General features: G+C 44.0%; 1 protein-coding gene across 3 annotated transcripts in view; it reads left to right on the plus strand.

The window, feature by feature from the left end:
- Positions 1-12280, plus strand: part of wdpcp (WD repeat containing planar cell polarity effector) — a 58866-nt gene extending 46586 nt beyond the window's left edge. The window contains exons 15-18 of one of the 3 annotated variants that reach the window (XM_019888105.1): positions 4385-4517; positions 7672-7771; positions 11882-11913; positions 12053-12280. In XM_019888105.1, coding sequence (XP_019743664.1) covers positions 4385-4517; positions 7672-7771; positions 11882-11897 — 249 coding nt within the window. In that variant the 3' untranslated portion in view covers positions 11898-11913; positions 12053-12280. Of the gene's footprint in view, positions 1-4384; positions 4518-5774; positions 5947-7671; positions 7772-11881; positions 11915-12052 lie in introns of those variants that run through there. The other 2 variants (XM_019888106.1, XM_019888104.1) reach the window with 2 other exon arrangements.
- Positions 12281-14551: the final 2271 nt, after the last annotated feature.

The following is a 14551-nucleotide window of genomic DNA, read 5'->3' on the forward strand; positions in this document are numbered from 1 at the left end:
GGTGGGTAACTGAGTCATTTCCAATATTGGGGGCGGGGGTGGGGGGTGATAATTGACACTGCTCTGTCTCCCCTGAGTCTATGATGACTTGGATAATAATAAAATAAGCAAGGCCATTGATTAATTCCCCCCCCCCCACACACACACACTCTTTTCGGCTCGTTACAGCGCTTGATACACACTTGTTTTCACTAAATAAAAAACAGCACAATAGCACAATCCATGCCAGCTAATATTTATATACATATATTTGTGTGTGTGTGTGTGTGTGTGTGTGTGTGTTGTTTGTGTATATATATATATATATATGCGCTGTGGGATCGATTCCCACTCATATATTCATTCCTAATTAACCTTTGATAATGATAAAATAGGCAATTAGATAATTCCCCGCATCCCTCCCCCCTCCCTTGATCTCTTCGCAGCTTGTTCGTGCGCCGTACCCGCTTGTTAATTAAATCAAAAACTGTGTGATAGCCCAATCTGATGCCAGCTCGTTTGACACCCTCCCTACCCCTTCGGCAAGTTATCCTACGCCTCTATCTCGACACCGAGGGATGGCTGGTTGATGGGGAAGTATCACACGTTCTCGCTATTAAGCTCTCTGTTGTCTCTCGGATGACTAATTAGCGTCTATGAAAGTCCTTAATGCCTATCTGATACAAGGGCTCGTGAAACACAAGGCTAACAGGTGTGTGTATGCACATATGTGTGTGCGTGCGCGCACGTATGTCCCGGGATTAAGACCGTTTTAATTAGTGTAAGTGTATTTTATCATTTGCATACTTGGCCATTTGCTGAGAGTCCAGAGCTACGCGTCAGCTAAAGATAAAAGAAAAGTCCATCGCGAAACACTTTTGATTTAGCATATTTATTCCTCCCGAAAACAGAACTCATTTTCGGAGTTGCATTGCTCATTTTAATGTGTGTAAATCCACGCAGTAGTTGAACGAATGTGTTCAACCCCATGACCGTGACGGTATATTTACATTGGGATTGGCAAACAGGTGGCGGTTATCATCTTTTTGTTGTACTCCGCACAATTTTTGGTGGGATATTGTTGGAGGGTTCTGTTAACACAAGAATTTAGTAGGATTTTATTAAAATGTGTATTCAATTGAAAATAAATACAGTAGTTGTGGTGAGATCAACATCACTATTATGTTTTTTTTCCCCTCATGTTCCATTTTGTACAAAACTATAAGATTATCAGCACATGTGCATCAATTCAATCATGATATCAACAATTTGCACCTTTTAAAAAAATATTAACAGTGAATCATTATTCCAAATTAAAATCTTATCCGCTCTTTTGTATCCTTGAGCCTTTCTTTAATGCAGAGAATTGTGGAAGCTACCATCAGAATTAGCGCAGTGAGGAGGAAACTGCAAAAACAAAACCCTTCATCATGCCTGAGAGTGAAGACCTCCACCAAGGCCGAAACAAATGTGCCTTGTGCAAGCGTATGAATTTAGACATCGAGGTTCACCAAGAAACGAAGGGAAAATGCCCCCCCCCCCCACCCCCTCAAAAAATCTCCACCTCTTTCTAAAATACACAAAACTGCCCGCACCTTTATCCAGATCACGACCTCCTTGGCGGAGGTAATAAAAATGAGAGCGGTCCGCTGCGTAAGTGCGGCTTAAATCCCTTAAAAGGAACCAATCGTCATTTTTGATCCCGTTTGACAGCGACGCGCGGCCCGTTAATGTGCGTCATTTAAACTAATCCGTCATTTCTTTGGACGTCACCCAAATATCAGTCAATATTGGGCTCTCAGCCACCCCTCCCCTTTGGTGAAAAACCGGCCCACTAAAACACAGGCCTCTTTATCAGCGCCGCTGTTAGCTGGCACGGCACAACCCCTAAAGCTCTTGTATAAATAAGATTAGTGTTGCGTTTGAACGGCGGGAAATAAGAGGTGTAATATCTGATGGTTTTATGTGCAGTATTACTGTTATCCCCGCTTAGTCGCCTTGATACGCTTCTCTCTCTCTCTCTCTCTCTCTCTCTCTCTCTCTCTCTCTCTCTCTCTCTCTCTCTCTCTCTCTCTCTCTCTTCGCATTTCTTCATTGTTTTGTTCCCTTTCTCTCGCTCTCTCCACCATCCAGACGGCTTTATGAGGCGCTAAACTGGAATAAAGCGCCCCGCGTTCAGACGTTCGTATTGTCCTGTTGGGTATGTCATGCAATATCGCTTCCCTGCTGTGCGGGCACGCTTTGCTATGATTTCCCGCATAATTCTACCAATTCACCAAAATTGTTGGGGTTTTGGGGTTTTTTTTTCGAACTGAGGGAAATTAAAGACCAACATCAGATTGCATCACTTCCAATATTTGACACTGGCGCATCGGTGTATCGTGATACATTATGATATCGATATCTTGCCTAAAATATGCCACAACACTGACATGACCAAGAACCTGACGTCCCTCCAAAATTGATGAAAAGACAAGATGACGTTGCCAGGAGGCAAAACTAAAGTCGCCGCCGGAATTTCTGGCGTGTACTGGCTGTTACAGCAATCTACCATCTTCTTCATATGTCGGGGCTACGGGCTTAGTTGGCAAAGAAAAAAATAGAACACACTTGAAATCTCCCAATTGCATGTGGAAAAAGGTGTAATTGCCTGATAAAACCAAGTTCGAAAATGAATATATGACACACTGATAGACTGCCACCCAGAAACACCGAGCACTGTATTATAAGACAAAGGTACTGCAGCAAACTGTTACCGTGAGGGTGTGCATTTATATGGAACCAGGAGCAAGGTTGTTGTACTCCCCCCCCCACCCCCCCATTAATTGTTGTTTCTTTCAGAGTTTTTATAGATTATATTCAACGTGGAAAAAGTTTTGAATTTATCGCGGTAAATTCAGTTTCAATGCGTCATGACATCATCGTTCACCAAATGAGTCCCCCTGCCCTGTTATCAATTGGCGACGCCGGTTCACGTCTAATTGAGGGGGCGGCGTCCTCGTGCTCTCCGCCGCCTCGGCTCCTTTGAGCTTTCATTGAGGCCGTTTTGTTGTCGTCCATTTTCACATTTCCTCCCTAACTGGCTGCCACAGAGGGCAGACGCCGCACTATAATTACCCAATCTGTTCCCATTCATACGCTTCCATTTTCTCTCACCGCCGTCCGCTCTCGCCCCACTCTCAGCCTTTCCGGCCTGCGTTCCCCTTTGAGCCTCATCTCTCGTGGCGAGCAGGAGCCCTCCTCCTCCACTTCATCATCATCATCATCATCTTCCTCCTCGTCTTTTTGCCCCTGTGGGGGCCCTCCAATATGGGGGTATTAGGGCAGAGTGCAGGCCCAGCTGGGCGCAGCCTTGAGCAGCTGAGGGTTATCCGCGGCGAGCCCCGAGTCGCCACGGTACGCTCGTGTGATGTCGCTGATGCGGAAAGGCTCTCCTCAACACGCCGCAGCCTTTGATGGGCCCCAGGGCCCCGCACCCGGCCTGGGAGCCCCACTGTGGGGGCCCGGATGTGATTCACTCTCACACCAAGTCACTTTGGCAAGGTTTAGATTGTCTTTCCCTTTTGGTGGAAAGTGCCACAGTTGTTTGTTTTTTTTTTCTTGCTCTATGCCTGTGATTCTTAAACCTGTTGCAGCAAGTAACTAAACAAATACTTGGTCATCTGATTTGTTTTTTCCTCCCCTAATGCAGAACGCCATAGAAGGCCTAATGAATCGTTGCTGTTGCGCTGGTATAACCCTTTAAGTGAGGGATATTTGAATACAAATGGTGGCGTAACATGTAGACAGATAATGTAACACTGCTCAGAGGCGTATCTTCTTTATCATCTGTGACGTAACGTCCCCTTCGTCTCCATGTATATCCCTATGCCAGGTCACTATGGCACAAACACTAGAAGGAGCAGGACGATGTCCATATACGTATACGCATAAAAATTTGCATTCCAATTCATTTCAATAAGGGAAAGATGATTTGAGGTCCTCGAAGACAAATATAAGTGTGCTATGCTTGGTTGACATAGTTTAACACTTGGCAATTTGGGATCAAAGAGAGCCATGCTAGGGGTACAAAGTCTTTTTTTTTTTTTTTTTTTAAATATAGGCTGCTGTGCTAATATGTGTTCCCGTGTGAAACTCCTCCCGCTGTCTACGTGTGACAGATAACATCCCGCCGCAGTTCAAAACCACACAAGCAGGCTGATTTCAAAGTTTTCCGGAGGAAAAGCGACATTTCATCCGTGCTTCTGATGTTGGCCTTCAAACATCTTGTTTTTCCATTTCATCCGTTTCTTCCTACCTTACACCCCCCTTTGCCGTGCCTCCTCTCCAAAAAGAGAAGTATTGTCACCCTGGCCCAGATTCATTTTAGATTAACGCGTCTTTCTCTCTTGCCGTGCCTTCAAAGGACCTCCATTACGTGGCGGGCGATAAGGACGAGCTGGTGCTGGCGGAGGTGGCCAAGAGGAAGGCCCACCAAGTGGCGGAAGCGTGCGACGGACGGGAAAAAATCACTGTGATTAACCGGAAAGACACTGAAGGTGACTTTTTTTTTTTTTTTTTTTAACATCTTAAAATACGTCACACACTCTCAAAGGCCGCTCTGACCTCACGGTCATGTTGGTCAATTGAAAACGATACCTGTAAGATTTTGACCAAATGAAGCCTTTATTGATCTTTAAAAATATTATTTATTCCCTAAATACTGTTCCTTTATGTCAAAATGCCTGAAATACAATAAACGGCATTTTCTATATTGTTTAAGGGTTATTTAAGGTTAGGTAAAAATGGATTTTAGTGAGTGTGAAAAGTCTTTACAAATTTTGTCAAGATGAACGATCGCAATTAGTAAGCCTGAAGCCTGAAATGTGGCTAAAGTGAGCGGATAAAGTCTTACATTGGCTTCCTGAAACCTATCAAAAGATTTTCTTTCATCCAGTAAATCCAATCATATTTTACTCTTTACTTAAAATGTTCCATGCAACATGTCTTCAAATATTCTGGCTTCCTTTTTTTGTTAAATATTTATAATTATTCAGAGCACCGAGTGAAGGCGAGCTTTGGAATTGGTGTTAAAAGTCTTCAATCTGGCTTCCTTTGTTAAAATGTGTGATACATTTTATTTTTTTAAAAAAACATTACAGTGTAATTTTTTTTTCTTGAACTTCCCCGCTACCCTGATATGCAAATGTATCACAAATCTTCTCACGCAATTTCTTGCTATCAAGGTTAGTGCCCCTTTTTTTTTTATTGGTTTTCAATTTGATCAAAGTGATATTAAAAGGTCTATATATTTTGTTTTTGCTTCATAAATAATAAACTTCCTTGCCAATATTGTGATCAAAATTAATATAGAAAACAAAAGTAAGTATAGATTGAGAGTTTGTATTAAAATAAAACCTCTCCTTTAGTAATTCGTCAGTCATTTAAATGAACTTTTTCGTGCTAAATTCCAAATACCTTTTCCAAACCGTGCTGTTACTCAAAGCCTCCGGAGAGCACGCATACCAGAGGGGATCAAGGCACATTCATGATTACACACTCACCATTCCTCACCCGGCGACGTTCTCATTCCGCACGTAAACTGGCCGAGCATGTCCGATGAGGAAGGAAGCGCATCGCCGAGGGGCGTTTAACTCGCCGGCGTAAGGTCGTCCGCCTTCGGCCTCGAGCTGCTCAGGCCAATGAAAACCGGCGTTTCTCTTCGGTCCCTAACGAGATGCGCAACACGTGCCCTCGTGGCCCTCCTCATAAGCCTCTTAATTGTCTCCTCAATGATTTGTCTGCATCACCCGCAGCTCGGCCTAGCCTTGGACCCAAAATACGGCATTGGAGAAGCCGGGCAGGCAGGCAGCGAGAACAAGCAAGAAAAGTTGGTGATTGTTTGATGAGCTTCTATGGGCAAATGTATTGGGACATGTGGACATTGAAGGGGGAGTCAAAAATATTCTGAATAATTTTGTGTTCTATACACCCCCACTTGTCATATTGTAACACGATATGTATTCTGGGCTAAAGTGGATTTCAAAGTAGGAAAAAAAATTATGTATATATATATCTATAGAGAGAGAGAGAGAGAGAGAGAGAGAGAGAGATAGATAGATCGATAGATATATATTAATGGAAGTTGTCATCTTTGATTTGCATTCGTGGGCCACTTATATTGGTGTGGCAGGCCACATCTGGCCCCCGGGCCTTGAGTTTGACACCTATGCCATAGACCATAGTCCAAACACCATTCGACCACAAACCATAGTCCATTGGCCATATTCCATAACTATTCATTGGAAGTGCATTGGCCATACAGCAGAGTCTAAAAACCATCGTCGATATATCAGAGTCCAATTGTACAAATGTATCAATTCTGTGAAGGAAATGAAGGCTCAAAGGTTATCTTGCACTTCACTTTTCATAGAATTTCTGACAAGACTCTGGTGTTACCCCACAGATTAATTTATTTGACTTCCAGGAACCTGCAGGAGCAATTCTGAGTTCCATCTGAAACTCGGTCTTCTGAAAATGCTTTTTGACATCTTTGAGACGCACCGAGGCCGCGTGTTGGATCCGAAGGATGTTTTTTATTTGATTTTTTTTTGCGCACGTCGTCTTACATTCACGCACGTCCTTTTGTAAATCGCGCTCTCAAAACACACAATGGAAGAATCACAGTGCAGCTTAGCGACGGTCCTTTCAGAAAAGGCTGCTGGCTGACAAGTGTAGCGATGGGCGCAGATACGCCATTGTGAGCGTCACCAGAAGTGGGAGGCGAAGCTTTCTCTTTTTCATGCTATCGCGTTTTCTTCTGGGTCGCCTCTTTTTTTTTTTTTTTTGCCAAAAGCGCAAGCCAAGTGGCTTTGACGCAGCTCCCGCGTGTGAAGTTGCCATGCGGCCGCCGGGCCTCCGCACTGGCATCGGGACAAGAGGAGCTTTATCTGGAGATCCGCGTCTACTCTGCCGCAAAGCCTGTTAGCTCCAGCGTGTCCCCACCAAAGAAACAGCTGTTAGTTTTGCAGTTTCGCATTCCCACTTGCTGTTCTGCACAACCTCCGCCGCTCGTTTGAGGAGGGATCTGCCGTGTTGTTGTCGCGGCGTGAAATCCCCCGCCCCTCCAAAAAAGAGATCTTCTTTCCCAACCGGAAAACATAAATCGTCGTGAAAAATTATGACACTTCAATGGTATATATGAGCACGTGTCAAGCTAATTGCCGGCATTTAATGGAAATACAGCACTGTCGTTGTCTGGTTTTGTTGTCTTAAGAAGAAAAATAGCACAGTATCGTATGAAAGCATTATAAATCATGACAAAATAATATAATTAAGTAAACTGGTTTTAAAATGTAATGGCCGGACGCGCTGTCCTATTCGCGTGTTGCCTGTGCGCTTTGAAGGGGCGGGGCCAAAGCATGGCATTGAATTGGATGGTTATTGCAGTGTTAGCGTCTGCTCCTCGTGAGCGTAGTCATTTTGTATTTCTATGATTGACTGTCCCGTTGAATAAAGAGTTGAAAGTGAATCAGCGACTGGCTCTCCTTGCCCACATGCCCACTTTACAGTACCTTAATTGCTTCATTGTTTTCCCCCTGACTTCACTTGAACGGGTGGAGCACCTAAAGTTTGTTGTTCTTTCAAATTTGGGCCTTTTCATGGCACTGTATTTAAATACACGCATGGGCCACATCATTTGAATGTTTTCAGATGCCGTGAGAGAGAGGAACCGTGTGAGTGCCTACAGCCTAGGCATCAAAAGCCAAAGTCCAACCGGACCATCGCACTCAAGCCCTCGCAAAACAACCCTGTGAGTTGCGCGTCTCTCCATTACATTGTACAATGTTGCTTATAAAAACTTCTTTCCATACATTCGAATCCTGTGGGAACACTACCTTTTCTATTCCGGATCAACTATTTATCTGCAGAATTCTTTTCTCATCTATGTTGCATCAAGTCCACTAACAGTCCATTGTCTACAGATCAATAGTCTATAGTTTTGAAATCTATTCGTCAGAGACCCGAAGTCAGACTATTAACCGTATTCCATAGGCCAGAGCCAAGATACTATAAACCATAGGCCAGAGACAACAATCCATAGTCCCTAGATCATAAACTCTTAAAACCATAGACCATAATCCACAAGAGACTATATCCAATGCACTACAGTCATTGGACCGCGCCCTTTCGGCCATATTCCACCGATCATAGTCCATTGACCATCGTCCAGATATCCTCGTCCATTGACAATCGACCTTAATTTGTAGACTAGAGTCAATAGACACGGTGAATATTTCATGGACCATTTGCAGGCCATCAATTTCTGCCATGTCCATCACTCCCTAATCCATAATCTGTAAACGTTAATCCATTAGGTTGAAAACCATAGTCCATAATCCTGAAACATTAGTCCTTTGCTCAAAGATCATAAAATACATACCCGATAGTCCATTAGTGTAAACTCCCCCAATTTCTGGCAATGCCGTTAAAACATAGTCGGTAGTCCATAATCTATAGACCATAGTTCATCGTTCACAGACTGTAGGGCGCGGTCCAAAGTGCTTTGGCCACAGATCTTCAAAACACACAGGCCATAGTCCAGAGATCTTAAAACTATCGCCTGTCGATCACATTACATTGACGATAGACTGTTTTCCGTAGACCGTATAGTCAATGGAACATATGCCAAAATTCTTAGTCCATAGACCACATGGAGGCCACCGACGACCGTTCCCTTGCCAGGGCCATTGGTCTACGTTGTAAAAATTCTCCTACATTGTATTACAGTGACCATGTCCCAAATCTGTCTGTCTTTATGTTGTATTGCACATAATAATAATCTCCCTCTTTTTGTTAGCGCAAAAATGACATGGAGACTCCTCGTGGGCTGCTGCTTTTTTTGTTGTTGTTACATTTTGCGCTTCATCATTGTGTTCATTCTGATGCGGATGAAAGCCAACGCCGTCGTCTCTCCGGTGACGTTTGAAATGTCAAAAGCCGTATCGGTTCTGGCTCTTACGCTCTTACTGGGGTCCGTGGTGCTTTCAAAACGCCGCCATTTGGAACGCCTGACGAAACCCCCGTGATGGGTTTAATACCAGGCACTGTGAATGAAGAGTGTGACTAAACACACAAATATGAGCATCCGTGGCTGCCTTGTGAAAGCGGGACAGCTCCCGTGTTGAATGTTTAGATGAGATTTGTGTTCTCCGCATCCTCCCGATGCTTTTCGCGGCTCTTTTGACCGACGACTCCGTCCACCCGGCCTTCCTCTAACACCGTCCAAATTCCCTTCCTATCGGCCAATTTAGGTCCGAAGTGGCAGAGATGCGCAAATGCCAAGCTCTTTTTTTTTTTTTTTAAATACAAAGACTCAATAAAGGAACCATGTTGGCAACACGCCGCCCCGAATCTTCGGCTGCTGACTGAGGCCAAGAAAAAGATCATCCCGAAGGGACAGATGCTCAAAAAGCCTTCGCCTTTAAAAAAAAAAAAGTTATATATCAAACCCTTCCTCTTGTAGCATTCCGCCATTGTCATCTTTTCTCAGATGAAGTTTCTTTGTTTCTCATGCGAAACAAGCAACAGCTTAGCTTTTTGAGCATTTTGGCTCCGTGCGAGAGCACAATGGCAGTCTGGGGGCTCTTCGGCTCCCTGCCACCCCCACTCCCAAAACACCCCCAAATCCGAAAATCCACATCCATTGCGGAGTGAGAATGAGTGGCAATCTGGGATGCGGCCCAACTTTTCTTTGATGGCCGCCGACCGCAATCGCTCTCAGCTTTCGTTCTCGGAGCGGCTTGTATTTTTTTTTTTGGTGGTGGTGGCAACTTAACGTCTGTTTCTCACTTTAATCATCAATTAAAGCCCGCTGGCCAGAATCCACAGTCCTTAGTTCGTATATTTAACCAAAGTCAATCAACCAGAGGCCATTTTACCACATTGACCAAAGACGCAAGACAGTCGAACAGAGTTTGTGAGCCTTTCAACCACTGTCCACAGACCGTAGTCCATAATCGGTATTCTACAGACCAAAGTCAAGTTGGTAGACCGTTCGACCATAGCGCTTTGACCGTAATCCATCAACCATATTCCACAGACCAAAGACCACAGCCAATACCGCGTAAATCGTCGATCGCGAGCGACCGGTAGCTCGCGGACTGGTCCCAAGTCGATCGCAAGGTGTATAAGAGGGAGAGGGGGAAAAAAAAACAAAAAAACATTTGTGTGTTTGTGTGCGCATTATTAATATGATATATTTTTGTCTTACTGCACACACTTAGCATCCTATCCGTCTCACTTTCACCAAAAAAGTATTTTAAAAAAGAAAATAAAAAATAAAAAAGCAGGTCACCTTTAACCTACGTGTGACTCGCATCACCAGAAAGTTGTTAGCGGTCAGCAGGCTGGAATTGCTGCTCGCGATCAGAGCTGTCGCGCTCTATCTTTTATCATTGTTTTCTCATTCAGAATTTGTTTCGTGTACAATTCACCGAGAGCACGGGCAAAGAATGGGAATCTGGAATGCCGGGAGAAGCATTTTAAAACGGTGAACGTGAGCTACAATCGTTAACACGCTGTCCCATGCCTCCGCGTCAGGTCTCTATTAAGCTAGGCAGTGATTTGCTTTTCACTAACGTTTGCGTCCACTTTATTTTTCTGTTTCGTTCATTTCCGGGGCCGTTCTGTCTATTGCTCTTCATGGCGGGCGTGTGCGGTAACCGGTCGATCGCAGGACGTTGGTTGATCAAAAAGTCGATCTTTGGCCAAAAAAGGTTGGGCAGGCTGCCTTCAATAGGCTTCAGTCCTTAGACCGCAGAGAATTGACTCTAGTCTACAATCGGGTTATATTGTTTTGACATCATTTGACTTACTTAACTTTTTTTGGGAGGTTGTTTAGCAGTGACAAACCAGTCAGCGATGAACTCAGCCGCTAGGATACCGATACTAGCTTGTGTGTGTGCTTGCGTGTGTCTGTCACACACACTACTATCTGTGTGTTGTGTCTCTCTCACACGCACACACACACACACACACACACACACACACACACACACACACCTTATCTCAGCCTGCAGCTTAACCTTTGCAGGTGAAAGAGTCGCAGGAATATAAATAAGAGTAAACACCACCGGCAGGCTAGCCTGACCGGCCACGGCCTCACTTTGTGGAATGTTGCCGTCAAGTCACCTGACACAGCTTGCATCAATCGTTTTACACCAAAATGTAAAAAAATTCATGCAAAATGTCTTTTTTACATTTTCCACAACCAGCACCGTCATTTAAATTTTTTTTTTCAACATTCTCCACTTTGTAATGAGAAGGACGAGCAACAACCCAACACACAGAAGCGGAAGAGCAGTTGCCGTTACTTTTGTTGTCATGGACCAAGTACTCTCCTATCAGCTCGCTGGAACTTTTCCGAACACTTTCACCGCACCTTCTCCATTAATTGAGAGAGATGACGTTGACATTTTCAAAATCGGCTGGTTAAATTATGCGTTTAACTCTGAATGATTCTGATTTCAAAGTAAAATGTAGTGCCCCCCCCCCCCAATTTGCTTCAACATATCAAATGATACCATTTCGCAGACTGATGGGGAATTGTCACGCTGCTGTTTGATAATCCAGACTGTAGGCTAATGGAGGCGATTTGCGGCACATTGTTTTAAATATCTGCATATGGGTTTTAATGTCAATCACAAGCTTATCGACGCACGGCGCTCGCGGGCAAGGGAGATCACCATGAGTGACAACTACTTCAAAAACCAGCCTGGGTGGCTTGTTCAATTAGTACACCAGGCCTGTTCCACAGTTTGCGTGCGTGTGTGTGTATATGTGTGTGTATGTGCACGTGTGTGTGTGTGTGTGTAAATTTATGATTATGCATGAAACGTCTGTTGGCTTTCTTTTACTGTAGGAAGCAAGGAAGATGAACGAGGCCGCCTCACTGTGAGTTTTTGTTTTTTGTTTTTGCCATTTGAAATGAGTATGAAGCAAATGTTTTCTTCATTGTTATTCTGATCCCAGTATAGAGGATAGATTGGACCATCTTCACATGATACAATCTTTGTGTTTTGTTGCCACTCAGGAAGACGACGCCCCCGGCGTGCTCCTCCTGGTTTATCTCAGAACTGTTCCACCGCAGCGATACTCCCACGTCGTCATCAATCGCCAATCATTGCTATTGATAAAAGTGAACTTCAAAGTACTTGTTGAAAGCAACACTGATGGTGCAGCATCAGGACCAGCTGAGGTTTCGGTGTCTCGTTGAGGAAGCCTCCAATAGTTCATCCTGATGGTGTTCTTCGCCATTTTTTTTCCCACAACTTAGTAGTGAGATTCCAGTGATGGATGCAGCTTATTAATAACCGAGCTGCTAAAATTTGAATATCACACTTGAGGGCTGGCCAGGCACTCCCATGCTCACAACTACACAATTCATAAAAGGTGGGTGAAGTGGCAGCAAAACAGGCAAAAATCTAGATATTTATCAATGATCAACCATAGTTCAACATTGGAAGGTTGCAAACGGGATGCTCACAGACGGTAGTCGCCCCTTAGCTTTGAGTCTCATAGAATGTCATCGGCAGGTTGCAACGGAGATACTGGAAGAGTCACAGAAAAGCACAGAAGTGGGCATCCTTAGAAATTTTCAGCGATCAAACCTTTAGTGTTCGAGAACGGCAACTTGTGTAAAAAGTACAGAATCACTGAACTGTTGGCGTTCACGTTCAAATGTCAATTTTAGGTCACCTGAAAAGATTCAAGTGGATTTTACATTCAGCCTGAAATTTCAACCTGAAACCTCTATTCATTTTTTTTGTGTGTGTGAACAGTGTGTAATTTGTATACAAGACATTAAAAAAAGTACATTTTCCATACGTCCCTTTTAGAGGAAACACCTTGAAAATGTTCCATTAATCATGTGATATATTTCCCTTACTGATATTGAATGTTGCTCAAAGTGTGTGTGTGTGTGTGTGTGTGTGTGTGTGTGTGTGTGTGTGTGTGTGTGTGTGTGTGTGTGTGTGTGTGTGTGTGTGTGTGTGTGTGAGATTAAGGCCGGCAGTTTTATTCATGAACAGGAGCCGAGCGGCGACGTTAAAGCGTGGCACCTTTCCTGAGCATCCGCCATGCCGGTGTCAGAGCTGTCGACGCGGCGTGCTCGCCTGCCTAATCTGACAGCGCCTAATCCCTCACTGTATCCTAATCTATTTACTTTGCATTCTAAGAGGATTTACACCCCCCCCCCCCCAAAAAAAAAAATCATATACAAGGAGCCATGGTTGGAAATGGACAGAAGATCAGCAAGGATGCTTTTCTTTTTTTGTTGCTTGTTTGTTTCGTGGCAAAAAACAAAAAAAAGGGGGGGGGAGAAATCGTGCTACGTTTTCCGCCGAGTCAATCCACCGCCTGAAAGGAATTCCATTTTGGTGACTGATACTAATACTTCTCTTATGTACGCATCCAGTGCACGCCGTGTTTGGCCTGTCACGCTGCCTTCGCGCGCCGTCGTGTCCTGATTGTTTGACCTGACAGCTGCAAAATTTGCTTAACAGCCTCGGCTGCTCACTGCGGAGGCCACCCGCGGCAGACTTTTTGACGCTCCGAAAAGCAGTCACCACCCACGTTCAAGAGCAATTAAAGGGAGCAAGTGCGTTTTGAAATGTACAGTGGTACATCAATTTATAAGTGACCTGAAGGTTAGCAGTTTCCATAGATAAAAAGCTATCGCTAAGATTTTTATTTTATTATTCTTTTTTTTTTGTCTTGAGTTGCGAGCAAAAATGATGCAGTTTAGCAGATAGCAATTACTCATTGTGTAGTCCACCAAAACAACTTTTTTTCTCTCCAATATCTGTTAGGCTAATGCTAACGCAGAATCCAAAATACCATAGACGGGCTACTGAAACTAGCCTTAGGCGTTTCGATAATAATAAAACAGTAAACAACTTGCAACACATGCAACCAGCGTATACAAAAGTACTCATCGGCAGATATTCTTTATCCTCCGCGATTGCGTTGAGTTTTTCATCTTCCAATCTACATGTACTATGTCTCTATGCATTGAACTGCCCCCTGCTGGCGAAGGTGCAGATACAGCAATGGGCACCCAGATACCTGTGGAATGATCACAATGCAAACTGTTTGTCTTGACATTCTATTAAATTATGTCACTGTTTTATGTTTTTGTAATTCACAACATGCTCATTTTTGGGCGGGCTGCAGGTATGGATTAAAAGCATTTTGACAGGGCTTTTGCCTTCGAATAACACAGGATAGGGTTTTTTTAGGGAGGGGGGGAGCCTCATAGATGAATTTAATCTTGGACTGTACAATTGAAAGCAGCACACAGACCGCTGTGATGGTGAAAGCACCTGTGTTCGAATGAATAAATCGCAATGGTAATGATGCGTATGGCCACCAGCTAACATGTTTAACACGGTCCATCATTGCTATTAACACACTCGTGGCCTTGTTAACGTTTCCTAATGAACGCAGCCTGCAGCACTTTTGTCGCATGGTGGGATTTATCGGTGCTAATGATGGCCCTTCCGCCTTCAGGGCTGCCTCATCGTCTGTGGAA

This window comes from Hippocampus comes, unplaced genomic scaffold, assembly GCF_001891065.2.
Source record: "Hippocampus comes isolate QL1 unplaced genomic scaffold, H_comes_QL1_v1.1 scaffold136, whole genome shotgun sequence".
In the NCBI taxonomy this organism is placed as follows: domain Eukaryota; kingdom Metazoa; phylum Chordata; class Actinopteri; order Syngnathiformes; family Syngnathidae; genus Hippocampus; species Hippocampus comes.